General features: G+C 45.3%; 1 protein-coding gene across 1 annotated transcript in view; it reads right to left on the minus strand.

Moving 5' to 3' along the window:
* Positions 1-13120, minus strand: part of ADCY5 (adenylate cyclase 5) — a 211115-nt gene extending 197995 nt beyond the window's left edge. Inside the window, exon 1 of the mRNA XM_054176375.1 lies at positions 12039-13120. Coding sequence (XP_054032350.1) covers positions 12039-13049 — 1011 coding nt within the window. The 5' untranslated portion in view covers positions 13050-13120. The remainder of the gene's footprint in view (positions 1-12038) is intronic.
* Between the last annotated feature and the right edge of the window lie 4165 nt (positions 13121-17285).

The following is a 17285-nucleotide window of genomic DNA, read 5'->3' on the forward strand; positions in this document are numbered from 1 at the left end:
GTCTTGCCCTTAAGATATTATGGTAAAGATTGGTCTATTCAAAAATGTTCATCAAAGTAAATTAAAGCAAATTATTTAAACCTGTGTGAACACTCCTCTTAAGAAGCATGACTTTATTTAGTCTGTATTCCCTCTGGAAGTGAATTAAACTAACTAGACCCATTTGCATCTAAAATAGAAGAGTAAGGTGATTTCAGCAGCAGGCCACAGTCGCTATATAGTTGGCTCTATATTGTGGTTTAACTAATCCGCCCAGGGCTACCTTTCCAAGACATCTTTACTTGGACAAACTTAGTGTCATGACTACAGCCACATATTCATTATCTATACTAGGGAAGAAGGAAAACAAACAAAAAAAATGCAGTCTCCTAACTTTCTCTAATAAGAGAAGAAAATATTTTCAGGAAATACCTTAAGTATTTCTTCACAGTCACTTCAACCACGGCTGCAAAAAACATACACTTCTAAGCAACCCCAGAGAAGCTGGAGTGCCAACAAGTTACCTAAATGCACCTATCCGAACAGCTGAGGACCTGCCATTGAAAGGGAAATCACCTGTGCAAGGACACTTAACTTTCAAGGTTACTGTTTGTACTGAAGTGCTTGCAAGGAGGCCTCATTCAGGAATGAGACCCAGCTGTGCCAGATGTCAAACTTGTGATGCCAAACTGTTTGTGACAAATAGAACTGTAGGCTTTGGGTGGGAACTAATGATAGGTGAAATAAGGAAACTAAAAACTAACAAGATGCCAGAGAACTCCATTTGTGGACAGCTCTATATTATCTGCTCCTACCCAGGGCTGTGCTTGCCTGTTTGCTTAAAAAAAACACCCAAAACACAAAACAAACCAAAACCCCAAACAAACAACAAAACCAAACAAGAAAGCACATCAGTACCTTTTTGACCCCAAAGAGTATAAAAAGAGGGCTTTTTTTCAGATGCATCTATGATCAGTACCTGCCACAAACAATTTAGGCTCTTGGTCTCGTCTTGGCACAGTGGAATGGCATAGCTGACCTCTGGAATTATCTTTCAACCATATAATCTCTGGTTTTGTAGCTTTCAAAAGTTATCAGTGCATCTGTCATACCAGTGGGGTGACATGTGCTCCAGCACACCAACATGCCAAAGAAGATCCAGGCCCAAGCTCTAGTCTCTCATTTTCCTGGCTTGTCAACAGCCTCGCAAATTTGTCAGCTAGAACAGTAAACCCCACATATGCACAGCAGCTATTCGGTGGTGTACTGATAAAGAGTCAAGAATAGAAATGGAGCAAAGGAAAATGCCACACTCAACATTGATTAAAAAGGCAAGAACATAACTACATATTATAGGTATGATGTCAGAGCCCCTTCACAAACTAACATGACCATCTGTGTCATGTTTTAAGTAGGAAAAATACCATCAATACATTCCATCACCGGGTGTTATATGCCTGTCTTACTCACTAAAAGGAAAGATTAAAAAAAATATATATACTGGTTCAGTTCACCTCCAGTTGAGAGATCATTGCAGACTGCTTTTTCAAATCACAAAATACTGCACAGTTCAGTATTTAAACTTTTCTTCCTCCTTTATCTTTCAAAGAGGAGAAATGATTAAGTGCATGAGAAGAATTGTCCCATGAGTAGTGTTTAATGAGCTCAGTAGTCCTTCCTGGCTTTAAGATCCAGAGAGTTCACCAGAGTAACAGTTCCCAGACTAGTAACCTACTCCATGTTTAATGGTTTTAAAGGCTGCAGTTAGCTTTTACCCTGAGAGTGACATTTTAATTACACAGTCTCCCATCATAATGTGGAGCATTTCTTCCTTTCCTCAGTGAAATTACCAGTAAACACCTGTCCCCCTCCCCCCCAAATGAAATCCCATTCAGTTGGAAACTTCTTCATTAATAATAGATCCCTTAGTCCACCCATTTGTGCAGTTCTGTGCATAAATATCCACACATTAAGCAAGGACACAGACAAAGCTGATGCTGGGTACCTCCCAGCAATCGGAAAGAGTTCATCACTCAGCAAGCATGTCTGAGTAGCTCTGTCATCTGTGGGCTGACCAGCAAACTACTGCTTTTAGAAATACTGATTTGAGTAGTCCCTTACCCCATGGCTAGCTCTAAGAATTTAGTTTTCAGAGGAACACAGAGATCAGTATTTGTAGCATTTAGTCTAGAGAAAGGAATAAAGGGAAGGAGCCATGGCTTTTTCTGGAGGGGAAAATACAGCCAGGGAACTGTCTGCATTAGCAATGTTTTCTGACAGATTCTTGAAAGCAATGTCATAGCCTTTTCTTTTGACTATGAAGTGAGACAGAATGTCTTATAAAAGCTGCAAACACATTTAAGGAATAAACAGTTTGTTGTAAGATGCTGCTTTGAGAGATCAATTTCTCAAAGGGGGGTGGGGAGGAGGGGGAGAAAACACAAACCTTTCCTCAATTATTTTCCCCCACTGTGCGTCAGCACAATCCTTTGTTTAGTGTCTGCAAAGATGCACTCTGATACTAGTGGAATGTGTATGTTAAATTTGTAGAGCAGCTTTAATCCCCAACTCAACCTCCCAAAAGCAAAGTTTCCCAGGAAAAAGGAGAATGACAGCCAAGAACAGTAATACCACAAAAGCCCAATTCACAGCAAACGTTTTCATGGGTGTTGCATGGATGTGTATAACTTTTTGAGAAAAGAAAAGGGCTAGTATTTCATCTGAAAACCTATCACTCAAACCACAGAAGCAGTTTAGCTAGAGGAATTAGAAACAAAATTGGGGCAGAATTGAGAATGCTTTGAAATATTCTTCTCTTCTGGTGTTTCTGTTGCCATGAAGGAGAAGAAGCCACAAACGATGACCACAGAGTACACGCTGGATTTGCTTGATGCTCTTGCTACAGACACTCTGAATAATATCTTAAACACAAAACCATGATTTGTGCTCTTAATGTCTGGGGAAGAGTATAAGGATACATCACAATTGCATTAGTGACTTAGAAGTATGAAGAAAAAAGTACATAAAGATAATTTATTTTCAGAATAAAGCCTGACAATGCAACGACACTTTCTATAGTGAATGCTGTTATGAGAATCCTACTCAGCATCTGTGAGGCCTGCCTGGCACTAGAAGCAATACCATTGGTGATGTCAATGCTGTCCACGAATTTTTTAACTGTGTGTGGGGGTCTCTTGCCACTTGTAAAGGTATCATCTCTGTGGTGCAAAACTATGTCTGGCTGAAGCAGTTCACACGCCTGTCCAACTGCCAGGCCTCTGATGGGAGAAAGACTTCCTGAATGTTTAAACGCAAGGTTGAAAGCAGAAGGAAGATCTTTGAACTGTTCTCAGTCCATCTCTCAGTGTCAGAACAAGCCCATCTCACACTAAATTCTATTGCAGATCTCTTCAACAATACCATTCCTGTACTCTCCAGTGCTGAAGCTGGCAAGACTTACCACCATCATAAAACATAAAGCACAGATTTGCTTGGGAGTGGTCCAGTTGCAGGTGCTAAAAAGCATTTTGACTCTTGTCTTGGCCTGACAGCCATTTTATGTGTGATCTTATTAAATGCGAGAAACTTCAGGCTTTCCTATGATAAGGTGAGAACACTTTGGAGTTCAGGAGACAAATATTAAAATTGTTGTCTGTTTCTCACACCCCCTCATAAGTAGATTATCCTTTTTAATATCTTTGGGGTTGTGTTTTCTCATTCACATGATATTTCCCCTTGGGTTTTTTACCTAGCCTGAGGACTCCATAATAATGAATCAAATTAAATTTCTGGCAACAGCAGGACACATCTCAGGCAAAGATAAGAAAACAGTATTTTTTTTTGTAAGTGTCAGCAATGTCAAAACAAAAAGAAGAAAGAGCATCCCTTGGATGCTAGATATCACAAGTTCAGATCACTAGGCTAGACTTCAGAAGGAGGGAAGGAACTAACACCGAGTCAATCCCACATCAAAACGCAAGACTCACAGGAGATGAAAAAAGTCACCCGGCTGTTACACAGGACCCCACCCACTTCCCAGAAGCCGTGAATCTTCACATTCCTTGCACACGCTTTGTCACTGTCTTATTCCTCTGGGACACCAAAAGAAAACATGTAGCACATCATGCAACCATGTAGAGCTGTAAAGGCTCAGGGAAGACTCTGATGCACTCCAGCTACCTCCGCGCTACATATTCTGGGTACACAGTCCCACGTGCAAGGTGCCATGTAAATCCTACAGTATAAATCAGACGGAAAGATAAAGCTTGCCCAAGGCTAGTGAAACTTGCAGCGTTGCCTTCCACCTCCCCAAACAAAAGTGTGTATTTTCTCTGAACCACACCCACCTGCACAGAGAGGGGGGAAACAAGAAAGAATACAGGAACTTTTCAAAGCACAGGCTCTGAGAAGCCACTACCAGCTACAGGGTGCACCATGTTAAAGCATGCATGGAAGGTACCATCAAAATAATTTCAAGTTTTACCTCTTGGTGTTTCAGTTGCTGCTGATTTTTCATTACATCTTCTACCAGGATAGAAGAAAGTTCTTTTAGTTCCATTAGAAAATGAAAGCAACAGCCAGTACCAAAATAGGAAGACGAAACCATCTATTCCCAAAAGACTGTAGCTATTCCAACTACTGCAATGGCCAAAAAGTTAGCAATTGTCCTGATTTTTTTAAAAGACCAAGAGGGAACTATGGTGCATGACTGAAAGATTAGCTAATTGAACACAAATTAAATGCATTTGTAGAACAGTTTAGGGCTCAAAGTTCACATTCCATCTAGGCAGAGTCCCAGACCTCAACAGAGCTGCCCAAAGATCAGTAAAGTCAGGGCAAAAGGGCGTTTCAGAAGTGGTGAGTTGATTCGGGCTCCGAGAAGGTACAACCACTTCCCCTAAGCCTTCAACACTAGGGGAAAACTAGCATTTTGTTTCCACTTCCATTCAGATTTACAAATCACCTCAATGCAGTTTATGTAAATAAGATGTCCTGCCTTGGACAGGTCTCTGACAGAGTGTAATAAGGGTCATATTGGTGACAAACCAAGCCACCCAGACTAGGACACTGAAAGATCAAGTCAGTGACTGGTTTCGAAGACTGTGGCCTATCCTTCTGCCTCATGCATCCTAGATGAATCCCAACATTTTGCTGAAGCATCTTCACCTCTCCAGAAATAAACAGAACTAGCACACACTTCCTTTTTCAAGCACATCATAAAACTGGCTAGAAGGACAAGCCTTTAGCTAGAATTAGTGCATCCAAAGCAATGCATTTAAGTCATGTGCATCAGGTTTTATCATTAATTACTGAGCTCCAAGCCAGCTAGAAGTCTGCAACAATGACCATGAGACTGAGAGAAATGAGTTAGAGAGGTCAGTTTACCAAGACAATGAACCTACTACAAATCCAGAAATGCAAAGAAATTAGTGTAATAGTATTTGAATGCTGTGCATCTAACAGGTTTTCATACCAGTGAATATTACAGTGAAGTATCAAACTAATGCAGGGTGGTGGGAAGGAGGACAAGGCATGGCAGGGGATTAGGAGGTTTCAGGATCATAGGGTAATTTAAGAGATAAGAAAAACAGGTATGTCTTTGTAAACCTCAAGCAACACAGGCACTCCCAAGAGATACAGGCAATATTCCTCCTGAGAACTAATTGATGTAGAATACCTCAGGGATTTAATTAATTACCTCTGTTACATAATTACATTAGGGAGGCAATACCAATGCAGCAGTTACCGAATATTTTGGGGTGCCATTTTTTCCCTGAACATAAGTAAAATGGGCAGCAAACCACAAAAAATGTGGCACACATCTGTCTGCATTCCAGGTACCTAATCTCTCCTTTATGATTAAAGGCTACTCAAAGACAATGAAGTGCAATATGGTAATTTGAGGAGCACATTTCTGAGAACCTGCTAGTCCCAAAATCAGTCATTACCTATGTATCTTAAGCACACTGTGGCTAAGATGGAACATACAGTACTATTTCTCCTGTTATGCGATTAGCTTCTCATTGAATGCCATTTAAATTGCATCTAAAAACTGTCTTCACAAGATCCTAGAAGATATCCAGAAGACTCAAGTCAATATCCTACTACAGTAAGAAGTTTTTATCCTACTGAAGTGACAGTTTGTTTAGGGAAAGGGGGAAAAAAAGGCGACTGCACATACCAGCATATTCCTTGCAATGGTTAAACTGACATACTATGCTTTGAAAAGAGCCACCATGCAGCAGCAGAACTATCATGTACCATTAAAGTGGAATGACAGGGAGCAAGGCTAATATGTGCACAGTTCTCAGAAGTGAAGGATGAGGAGCACTAAAATAATGTTGTTATGATGGGGGTGTAGGGAAAGAAGGGGCCGAGCAAGCTCAGCATCAGCAGCCTTGAATCAGAGTGCCATAAACAAGTGCCATGTGCTAGGACAGTTGTTCAGAACTGTGCAGCATTGTTGCAGATTGAGTGCAATCACACAGCACTTACAGGATGGCCAAGGGATCAGGCCCAGCCAGCATGGATTTAGAAAGGGCAGGTCCTGCCTGACCAACCTCATCTCCTTCTATGATCAGGTGACCCGCCTGGTGGATGTGGGGAGGCCTGTGGATGTAGTCTACCTGGACTTCAGCAAGGCCTTTGACACCGTTCCCCATAGCAAACTCCTGGCCAAGCTGTCAGCCCATGGCTTGGATGGGAGCACACTGCGATGGGTTAGGAACCAGCTGGAGGGCTGAGCCCAGAGAGTGGTGGTGAATGGTGCCACATCCAGCTGGCAGCCAGTCACTAGTGGTGTGCCCAGGGATCAGTGCTGAGCCCCATGCTCTTTAATATCTTTAGTGATAATCTGGATGAGGGCATTGAGTCCATCATCAGTAACTCTGCAGATGACACCAAGCTGGGGGCAGGAGTTGATCTGTTAGAGGGTAGGAGAGCTCTGCAGAGGGACCTTGACAGGCTGGACAGATGGGCAGAGTCCAACGGCATGAGATTTAACACATCCAAGTGCCGGGTTCTGCACATTGGCCACAGCAACCCCATGCAGAGCTACAGGCTGGGGTCAGAGTGGCTGGAGAGCAGCCAGGCAGAAAGGGACCTGGGAGTACTGGTTGATAGTAGGCTGAATGGGAGACAGCAGTGTGCCCAGGTGGCCAAGAAGGCCAATAGCATCCTGGCCTGCATCAGGAATAGTGTGGCCAGCAGGAGCACGGAAGTCATTCTGCCCCTGTACTCAGCACTGGTTAGGCCACATCTTGAGTACTGTGTCCAGTTCTGGGCCCCTCAGTTTAGAAGATGTTGACTTGCTGGAATGCGTCCAGAGAAGGGCAACAAAGCTGGGGAGGGGTTTGGAGCGCAAGCCCTGTGAGGAGAGGTTGAGGGAGCTGGGGTATCTTAGCCTGGAGAAGAGGAGGCTCAGAGGAAACCTTATTGCTGTCTACAACCACCTGAAGGGAGGTTGTAGCCAGGTGGGGGTTGGTCTCTTCTCTCAGGCAACCAGCACCACTAGAACAAGAGGACACAGTCTCAAGCTGTGCCAGGGGAGGTTTAGTCTGGATGTTAGGAAAAAGTTCTTCACAGAAAGAGTGACTGGCCATTGGAATGGGCTGCCCAGGGAGGTGGTGAAGTTACCATCACTGGAGGTGTTTAAGAGGAGACTGGATAAGAATAGAATAGAATAGAATAAACCAGGTTGGAAGAGACCTTCGAGATCATCATGTCCAACCTATCATAAGGCACTTGGTGCCATGGTTTAGTTGATTGGATGGTGTTGGGTGATAGGTTGGACTTGATGATCTCGAAGGTCTTTTCCAACCTGGTTAATTCTATTCTATTCAGAAGGTGTGTCCTATCATTTAGGGAAGAAAGAGGTTAGAGCAATTTGGTTTCTCTTTCGATGAGGCTACTCACACAGGACACCACAAAAAAGTATTTATCTTTCACAGTCTTCTGTTTTCATGGTACCTTAACAGTGACCCACTCACACCAAGTTAATAAACTACAAAGGCTTAACTGTATCCTTGAACAAGGAACCTTAGAAAGTTACAATAAAACAGGTTTGGATGGGAAAACAGGAGTAAATCTAACCTCAGTCCACAAGTTTGTTTGATGTTTGTATATGGCATTCTTATCCCTTACCCCTGATCTTCCACCCACTCCCACATACAATTCCCATCCCCTTTTAAGTCTGATTCAGAGCCCAATAAACTCTGTTGTGAAACTCTGTCCCTTAGCCTCTAGTCTTACAAAAATGCCAGTACTTACTCAAGATTATCTGCAGTGAGGGCAGCTGGCCTACTCACATGACTTCAGTTAAGCATCTTCAACCTGCATACTGTAAGATCTTCCCATGAGTCTGTACAAGTTTGTGGGTCAGGTAGGTATTTTGTTTCTACCTGAATACAGAATAAATCCTGGTATCATCCTTGTTGTGGGTGCAAGACAGTTAATTGATAAATAGTATATTTCTTTCTCAGCTCAATATTCATCTCATTTACACATAATGTACTTCTTACATGAATCCTAGAGTTGAATGTGTTTTCAGAGCCCAGAAGTGCATTGCAACCAGTACCTAGAAAAGGCTGGCCCACGAAGAGATACACTGTATGTGCAAAGAGAGGAGGAGAGGCTTGTGTGCACTGGAAGACATTTGTAACCCAAACTGCTCCAGAATAACATAAAGACACAAACCTGAACAAAAATTAAGTCATCCTCTCCATAATAAATCTGAAAGCAGTGCCTCTAGAATTAATTGATCACAAGTACACCAAAAAAAAAAAACACAACCCACCAACAACTCTCTAAGCAATCAAAATTTGTAGTTGGTGGAGTGTCAGACATTTAGCGTGCCCTGCTTCCAGCAGCAGTCTTCAGATGTGAGTAAATTATCATGATTTCTTCTTCTCCTGTTCCTCAGCACTCAAAGACTTTGGAATGCAATAATTTCTGTTTATCAGGTTTTTTTAAATCTATTTATACCAATCAAACACCAATTCAAAAAGCCAAGATCATTGTCTCTACCTGATCAGACTTGCAGAGGTACCTGCTGCTTTTGCTAGGGGTGGCTCAGGATACTCTTTTGGAATACAGATCCCAGAAGTAGCAGCAAACAGTAGTCAGAGCCTGCTTTCAAAGTGCAGCAACCCTAGATTGTTTTAAAAAGCAAGTCAGACTGTTCACAATTACCTTTACTCTTGCCACCTTATTGATCTAGAAACAGCAGACTGTCCTAACCCTTTCACAAAGCATGGTTAGCAGAGCCTCAGACCAAAGAGTTTGGTGACGGAGAAGCCCATCAGTGCCAGGAGAGGGTCATTCAGACAACAAAGTCATGCATCCTCAGCACGGGAATCCAACAAATTGCCTTTCTCCCAAAAGGAAACTACAATCAAGAACTTCACCCTCTTTCTCAAGAGAAACAGCAAAGTTTTTAAGGGGCTATTGAGCCTCATAAAAGTGCTCAGGAGTCTACACAAGAGTCAGCTTTGAATGTTAATGGATCATAACAGGAGTCTGTGATTTTTCCTGGCTTGGAAACAATTGGGCAAAGATTAAAAGAAAAAAGGCTCCACAAAGAACTTTCTTAACTACTGGTTAAAAATTACATGATAAAGAGAGGAATGGGAATATACATCCTAACCAGCCTGCCTTCTGGGACTGCTGTGGATAAAGAAGCATCTGGTCATGTAGTCACAAATGCATTCACATCCACTCCTGCTCCACAAAACCCAGGCTGATGTGACCACCAGCATGAAGTCACTTGAAAACAACTTAACCCCCTCTTCTCAATTTATCTGGTCTTTGTTTACCTTCATCCCTGTTAGTTTGAAGGGGGAAAATAGGGCTTGCATGCATCAGTGGGGCAGAGCTGAACACAACAGATTTCCATGGTAACTAGATACAGCCCCAGTGAGGAAGGCTTGTTAATAGCTGTGAAGCGATGTGCTCAGCAGAAACAGATTTTTCTATCAGACAGCCGGAGATAGCAGCTCATGTTCATACGCAAACGTGCAAGCAATCTGATTCTTGGCCTTGTACAACCCCACTGAATTCAGGCAGAGCTACGCCAGTGTTGACCACAGCAAGATAGAGACCAGCATTTGGTGCTAGCAGGAAAAATAAATAGGCACTATGGAGCGACACTTTGCCTTTGAAAACAAAGTAAGAGTATTCCTAAGACATCCCCATTAACTCAAAATGCATTGTCAAGCTGCAGAACTCAGCACTAGTATGAAAAGGAAAGCATCTGTGTAATGCACAATTTGTGCATACTGTACCATTACCTACTGCCGTGCTTTTACCTCTGACAAGTGCACATTTATAAACAAGTGTAGCCTTTTACAAATAATCTTGCTGCATTTGGAAAGGGAAGGAGCTGCAATTATCCCACACTCTACTCAGGGAGTCAATCATTTGGCCTTTGCAATTTAGGCTCTTTCCCATTAAAATATAGTTACTAACACTTTCCAACATAATGGTATTTTATGCACTCATTAGTATCCTCTAAATTCAGCTTTTCTCCTAATAGACTGCTAAGTCTTCTGGCCGTAACCATGACAAGCTTTGCCTTCACATGCAGGAACAGAGTCTCCAAATACACTCAATTCAATAGGACAAGTCTCAGTTTACGAAGCTAAGAGCACGCACAAGGCTTCGCAAGACCAGAGCGCCAGTGAGGAAGAGTAGAGGCCATTAGCAAACTTTTCCAAGTCAAGCAGAAAAACAGCAACTGTCCCACTCAGTGTATGCTTTGCTGGAAATGCACAAAAAGGCATTTATATCAGGCATAAGAAAAATATGCCATGTACAGTTTATAAAAATATCTGTAACAAACCAAGAACAAAGGCAGAAACTGTCCAAGCAGACTCTACTGGGCAAGGGAGAGAAGAGTAATTTCGTGGGCTATTTTGCGGAGCAGAGCAGTGACAGCCCCATCCTAATTTAGTTTTATTAAAGCTTCTCAACTTTTCCTGACACTGCAATAGATGGAACTCAGAAGACTCAAGGCAGGCACTGCAAGAACAAGGCTTTGTTTTGTGTTATGCGATAGGGCTGTAAAACTAGCAAACACTTGATTTTCATAAACAATCCCCAGTTGCACACAAGCATCAGGGGTGATTCTGCGACAGGCTCATCCTTGTTCAGAGCCCTGTCCATCAGAAGGAGGATGATTACCATATAGCCACAATGTTTTAAGTCAACGGTTTCCCGATTTCCAAGGTAAGCTTAAAGCACTTTGAGCCCCAAGGCTGCTTGCTTGGCTTAAGAAGAAGAGTGGTGCCTTGTATTGCCCTTGTTTATACAGATACGGTAATTAAAAATTGCAATGCAATGCATTCAATAATAGTTTTATTGTTCCCGGGAACTGAACTGCTCCAGTTAAACATGATATCACAGCTAAATAATTATCTGAATTGATACTTAAAAAAAAAACCCCACACTATTTTTCTGGCTGCATATGAACTTCGGGCTTCTTCTCCATACATATTTCCAGCACAACTCAGAGCAAAACGCCTTCCTGCTAAACCAAAAGCTTACTCCACATCGCCGTGGAGCACACTTTCCGACGTCCCAGCAAGCACAGCGCTGACACTGAACTCAGACTCAAGTGACACACGAAGATAACCTCTAGCCTTTAAAAATGCCGACTTCCCACGCATTTCTGTGACACAGCAGCACAAGCAGACACCATTCCACAGGTGTGCTTAGTGCCGAGCTGTTTACATTAAATACAACCAAAGGGCATTAGCAGGGCTGGCTGACAGTGCTGGAGCAGCAGTCACAGGAAACCAGTAAGGCACATTTCTTCAACCTTTAGAGCCTTAATGAAAATCAGCAACAGGAAACACCACAAAGAAGCGAGGTTACAGGCTCGCCACTATATTGTACAACATCTCATCTTGTGGCAGGGTAACCTAGGGGTTTGATAGCCCTCTCAACCTTCCAGCATCAGACAGTCCTGGAGAAGTATGACAACCCCACTTTCCTCACCCTGCAACACAGTAGGCAGGTAGGGACTGCCAAGTGCACACCCAAGCTGCATTGGGCTCACCTACCTGCTTCAAGAGGAACTTATCCTCTGCGTTGATCTTGAGGGAGACGGCCAGGTGGATGGCGGAGAGCACCACCCCGCTGATGACCGCAGCCCTCATTCGCACAGGCAGCAGCGTGTAGATACTGTAGATAAAGAAGACGGTCCACCAGATGCCTTCCGAGGCACTCCTGGGCCGCACCAGCAGAACCCCTACCACTTGTACTGCCAGGATCACCAGGATAACAGAGTAGCACGCCAACCACATATGGTCCTGGTGAAATTCATTGCGGTTGCACACCATGCACAGCACCACCATCAGCACGATGGCCAGAGAGAGCACCACGACGTAGGCTACCTCATAGTGGCCATGTGCAGCATGGAAGATCAGCATGACCACACAGACCAGCACCAGCACAGCCATGAGCATGGTGAGGCTACTCTGGTTGAGCCGGAAGAAGTAGCGCTGATAGAGGCGCTCTAGTTTTTCCGACTGGAACTTCTTGGACCTGAAGATCTGCAGCAGGCTATTGCAACAGCCGCCCATGGAGAAGGCCGCTTCGGAGTCCCCCTCGTCCCCGTCCTCCTCCTCCAGCTCCTCAATCTTGGCCTTAATGCGTTTCTCCTCCAGCCCCAGCTCCACAGATCGGGGCCGTACCTCCCCCTGCTCCCCCAGCTGCCGGGGGCTGGCATTATTGGGGGCAGCAGGGGAATCACTGCCGGGCGGGTGGTGGGACCGATGACGTCGGCTGTCGTCACCGTGCTCCTGCCAGGCAGATTTGGACCTAAAGCTCATCATCCTGCAGCCGCTCTCCCCGCGGCTCCTGCTCGCATGAGGCTCGTAGTCTTCCTCGCTCCTCCACCTGCTCGACATGCGGGAGGCCTTCTTGCCCGAGGACCTGTTGGGAGGCGGTGGGTAGGAGTAGCCATTGGCCCGGGCCTCCGCTTCACCCCAAGCTGAGCGGTGCTGCTCGGTGCCTGCCCAGGGTGCGGTGCCGCCGAAGCCCGGGGGGCTGACGCTGTTGGACCGGGACATGCCCTGAGGGGAGGGGCAGCGGGTGAGGGGACAAGCGCCGGGCAGGCACAGGAGGCTCCCCAGACACAAGGGACGAGCAGCTGGGAGAAAACCCCTGAAAACAGGGGGGGGAGAAAAAACGAAAAAAAGACCAAAACCCGCAAACGCCCCCAAAGTCTCAGGAGCGGCCGGTCGACCCCCAGGGCCAGGGTCTCCGCGGAGGGACCCTCAGGGCAGCGCGGCGGTGGCGGGCGCCATCGCCAGCCCCGGTGCTTCGACACCCCCGAGCGAAATCGGCACCGCCGGGGCCGGGACTCCCCCGCCTCACGGCAGCTCGCCCTTAGACGAGCCGCGGCGGCCGCGGGGGCTCCGGTCGCCGCGGGGGAGCCACATCGCAACGCGCCGCGCCAGCCCGGCACCCGCCGCTCGCGGCCAGGCGCAGGGCAGGCGGGCGGCGGCACCACTGAGAGGCGGGTAGCTTCGCCGCGGACCGGTCGGTGGAGTGGGCACGAAGGCTCAGGCTCGTAGGGCCGCGGCAGTCGCCAGCGGCTAGAGCATCCCCTGCCAGGGGGGCCCTGGGCGCGACGGAGCTGCCCGAAGCGGGCCGGGCTGCGGCGGCGCCCCTGCCTTGCCTCGCCTCCCAGCGGCGGAGTCCTGGCGGCAAGACAGGGCTGGCGGTAGCCGCACTGCTCATGCACACGGCAGCCGGTCCGACTGCCGCTCCCGCTAGTGCTGCGATGCCTTCAGCTGTTGGGAGCGCCTCTCCTACTGGCCCACGGAATGGGAGAAAGGAGCAAATCTGAAGAGAAAGGGAAAAAAAAATTGGAAAAAAAATAAAAAAAGAGAGAGAAAAAAAAAGGCTAGAGGCGGGGGCCTGACGCTCTCTCCCCGCCTCGCTGTCACAGGAACGGAGCAGCGGCGGCGCCGGCGCGGGGCTACAGGCAACGGCAGCCCCGCGCGCGCCTCTGCCAGGGACAGCGCCGGCCCGCCCCAACCCCGCGCCTCTTTGTACTCCCCATTCAACCGGGCGACGGCCGCGACGGCCCCCGCCACCGCCCCCCGCCAGCCCCCATTGGAGCACCCCCCGCCGCCGCCAGCCGCCATTGGCTATTGCAGTCAGCCAGCTCGCCAATGCGCCTGGCGGGAGGGTGGGCCTTCATGGGACGGCCGTTTAACTCCTTCTGCGTTCCGCGCGGGCAGCTGGCGCCTCCCGAGGGCGCTCTCCGATGCTCCCCCACAGCGGCATCGCTGAAGTGCTTCCCAAGAGCCCGTCTCTGCTGCCGGTCCCACCCGCCGCAGAACGGCCGAGTTTTGCTTCCTTCCCGTCATGGCGGCGAGTGGCAGAAGGGCTTAATTTCCATGTTCTGCCTCATCTTTAAGGCTGCGGACTTCTTTGTGGTAGCTTTTCTTGGAAGGAGGAGGGAATGAGAAACTGCGTCCTGCTCAAGGTGACAGAAACGTCAACATCAAGCATCGGTGGTCAAACAGTGGCGAACAGAGGGTGGTAAAACCTCAAAGTACCAAGTACTAGACCTACTACTAACACAGCAATTAAGACTCAAATACGAGTACCGGGCTTTTTTGGTTGCTGGTGGTTTGGTTTTGTTGGTTTTCCCCCAGCCACCTAGAACTACAGCCCGCATCTTCATCTAACAAGGCTGCCTGGGTACCTGGACTGGTTGGGCGGCAGAGAGAGGATACCACATCAGTTCCCAACAAGTTTCAAACACCAGACTTTTCTACAATATTCTGTCTGCAGATCTGACTTAGCTAATTAATGGCATACAGTGTTTTGAAGGTAAACATAATATAATAATAACAATGCTGCTTGATGTTCAGTTTCATTTCATTCAAAAGGAACTGTCAAATCTGGTAATTGCTTAGCTGTGGCAGCTGAAAGTGATAATTGTCTAGGTTTGTCCAAACAACAACAATCCCTGCTCACAAGCAGTCCTTTGTAGCAGTAGCATGGAAGCTGTGATTGTGAAAGGACAGAGGTATGGTAAAAGCACAGAGATACAACAAAAGGTTTGCAGCGAGGTAGCATTGGTGGATACAGTTGGGAAAAACCAGATAACCTTCCAAACACAAGCTGTTCCCCTGTCCTTTAGACTTCCAAAGAACTTCACAGACCAGCAGTTTAGGCATTTCTGCATTTCACTGAAGGTTTGTAAAATCATATGCTGAATGTTCAGGATCTGCTTAGACAGAGCATCTTTCACCTACCTGAAATAAAGAGTTTCACTTAAATGCATGCAACCGTTATCATGTGCTCACTTATATGGCATCTGCCTGCCAGATGCTACATGGTACAGCTGATCAAGATTGCATTCATAGGTCCCTATCCATGAGGAGAGATTTTTACATATAAATGCTATGTCTTTCAGATGGAATTTATCTCTTCTTATGGTATTATACAATGCTGTCACTATCCCTACACTAGAATAAAACAAAACTCAAGAATTCTGTGGTTGGTTACTCTGGCTGCCCTGTGCCTGAACTCCAGGGATAAAGACAGTCAAACAATTCTTCATCAAGCTGTAAATTGAGACAGGTCTTTTTGTTTTATACACAAGGCAAATTTTGGAGTTGTTCTTCCAAGGCCAGTAGAAAACAATTTCATTTTTTTCACAATGCACAACAGCAAAACCACATAAAGGGAGAAAGATGACTCACAACAAATTAATGCTTAGAATTCTGTTTGACAGAAGATGGCCAAGTATTCATGTATAAGAACCAGGCACATCCCAGATCCAACATCATCTTACTACATTTAGTTCTGGTTGTCAACAAAGCACTGCTTGGGTAATGAGCCAAATAATCTGTGTTCCACCACTTGGGCTAAGTTGGGTCTTATTTAGCTTTTGCATCATGATAGCATCTGGAAGCCTGAATCCAAGGCAAGATTCCACTCTAGGGTAAGCTATAGCCTCTCCTCCAGGAAGTTCATGTATACAGGTACCAGAAACTGGTATTTTTAATTCTAGAGTATAATTCATGTTTCTTTTATGTCATTTTTTTTTTGACCTATTAATAGCTTTGCTTTTTTCTAACATTACAATAATTGATGTTAAAGCTGAAGACATGAAAGTTTATTTCTTAAAAGTTTCTTAGTCGGAGGGGGGAAAGAAAAAGCTTTGCCCTTGCTAGAGGAACAGAAGTCTTCGTCCAAAGAATCTGTAACTTTAAAACCAGGTAGGTAAACATGAAGTGTCAAATTTAAAGGAAAGTAAAGGAGCAGGTAGATGAGATTCTCCAAGAAATCTTCACTTGTGGAAACGGGAGGTGGGGAGGAAGCAAAATTCCATTAGGTACCTTCAGTCATAATCTAACCAAATTCTAGATTAAAATAGAACCCTACCTCTTTGGGCTACTCTCTTTTTCAAATAGTATTTCTCTGGTTAAAATAATGTCTATAGAAATAGACATATGTAAGATTTAGAAACCACCAGCACAAAATCCCTAGAATGGCATCAACAAGATACTTTAGGAAGCTATGAGAGAAACAAGTACAGTCAGAGAGCTAAGTGAAGCACAGACCTAAGGTTCTTCAATGTAAAAACAGTTCATACAAATTGCAGAAGTAGCTTCATAAATCTGTATCAAAACATTTTTTCACTTTGGTATCGTTACAACAGGTGCAGTAGACAAACATTAGCATTCTTTCTTTGCATTATTTACTTAAAACAGGGAATAGCATCTAATGACCTCATTCTCTTCTCCTGGCTTTCATGTACCACAAGATTTATGCAAGTATTAAATCCAGAACTCTAAAATCTCTGTGCTCCCTAAATTAGTGACACACTTATTAAACAGGTTCTTGGTCCTCTCACCTTTGCATGCTCCAAGGCAACACTCTGTAAACCACAGCTAATAAAAGAATTTGACTTGGTGGCATGAAATACTGAAACTGAATAAGCCATTATTAATATATTTTTTTGCCCCCACCTCAATCTAGTAATTCACAAGGAATAGAATCAAATAGGAGCAGAAATCTGTGACACACACAACCACAGACATTAAAAAAAGAAAAAAAAAAAGAGCAAAAGCCCAACCCTAAACAGCCAGGCTCATTACTGACTTTTGGGGGTTTTAGCAATATGTAGAAGCCTAGCAAGACAAGGGGCTTATTCAGTCAGGTTTATCAACTTTTTCACAACAGCATCCACAATATCTCACTCCAAATGCAGAACTGAAAATATGTGCATTCCTATGCTGCTAGGGACAAGCTAGAGCTAGGATGCAGATCTGCAGCAT

Source organism: Dryobates pubescens, chromosome 2, assembly GCF_014839835.1.
Source record: "Dryobates pubescens isolate bDryPub1 chromosome 2, bDryPub1.pri, whole genome shotgun sequence".
NCBI lineage: Eukaryota > Metazoa > Chordata > Aves > Piciformes > Picidae > Dryobates > Dryobates pubescens.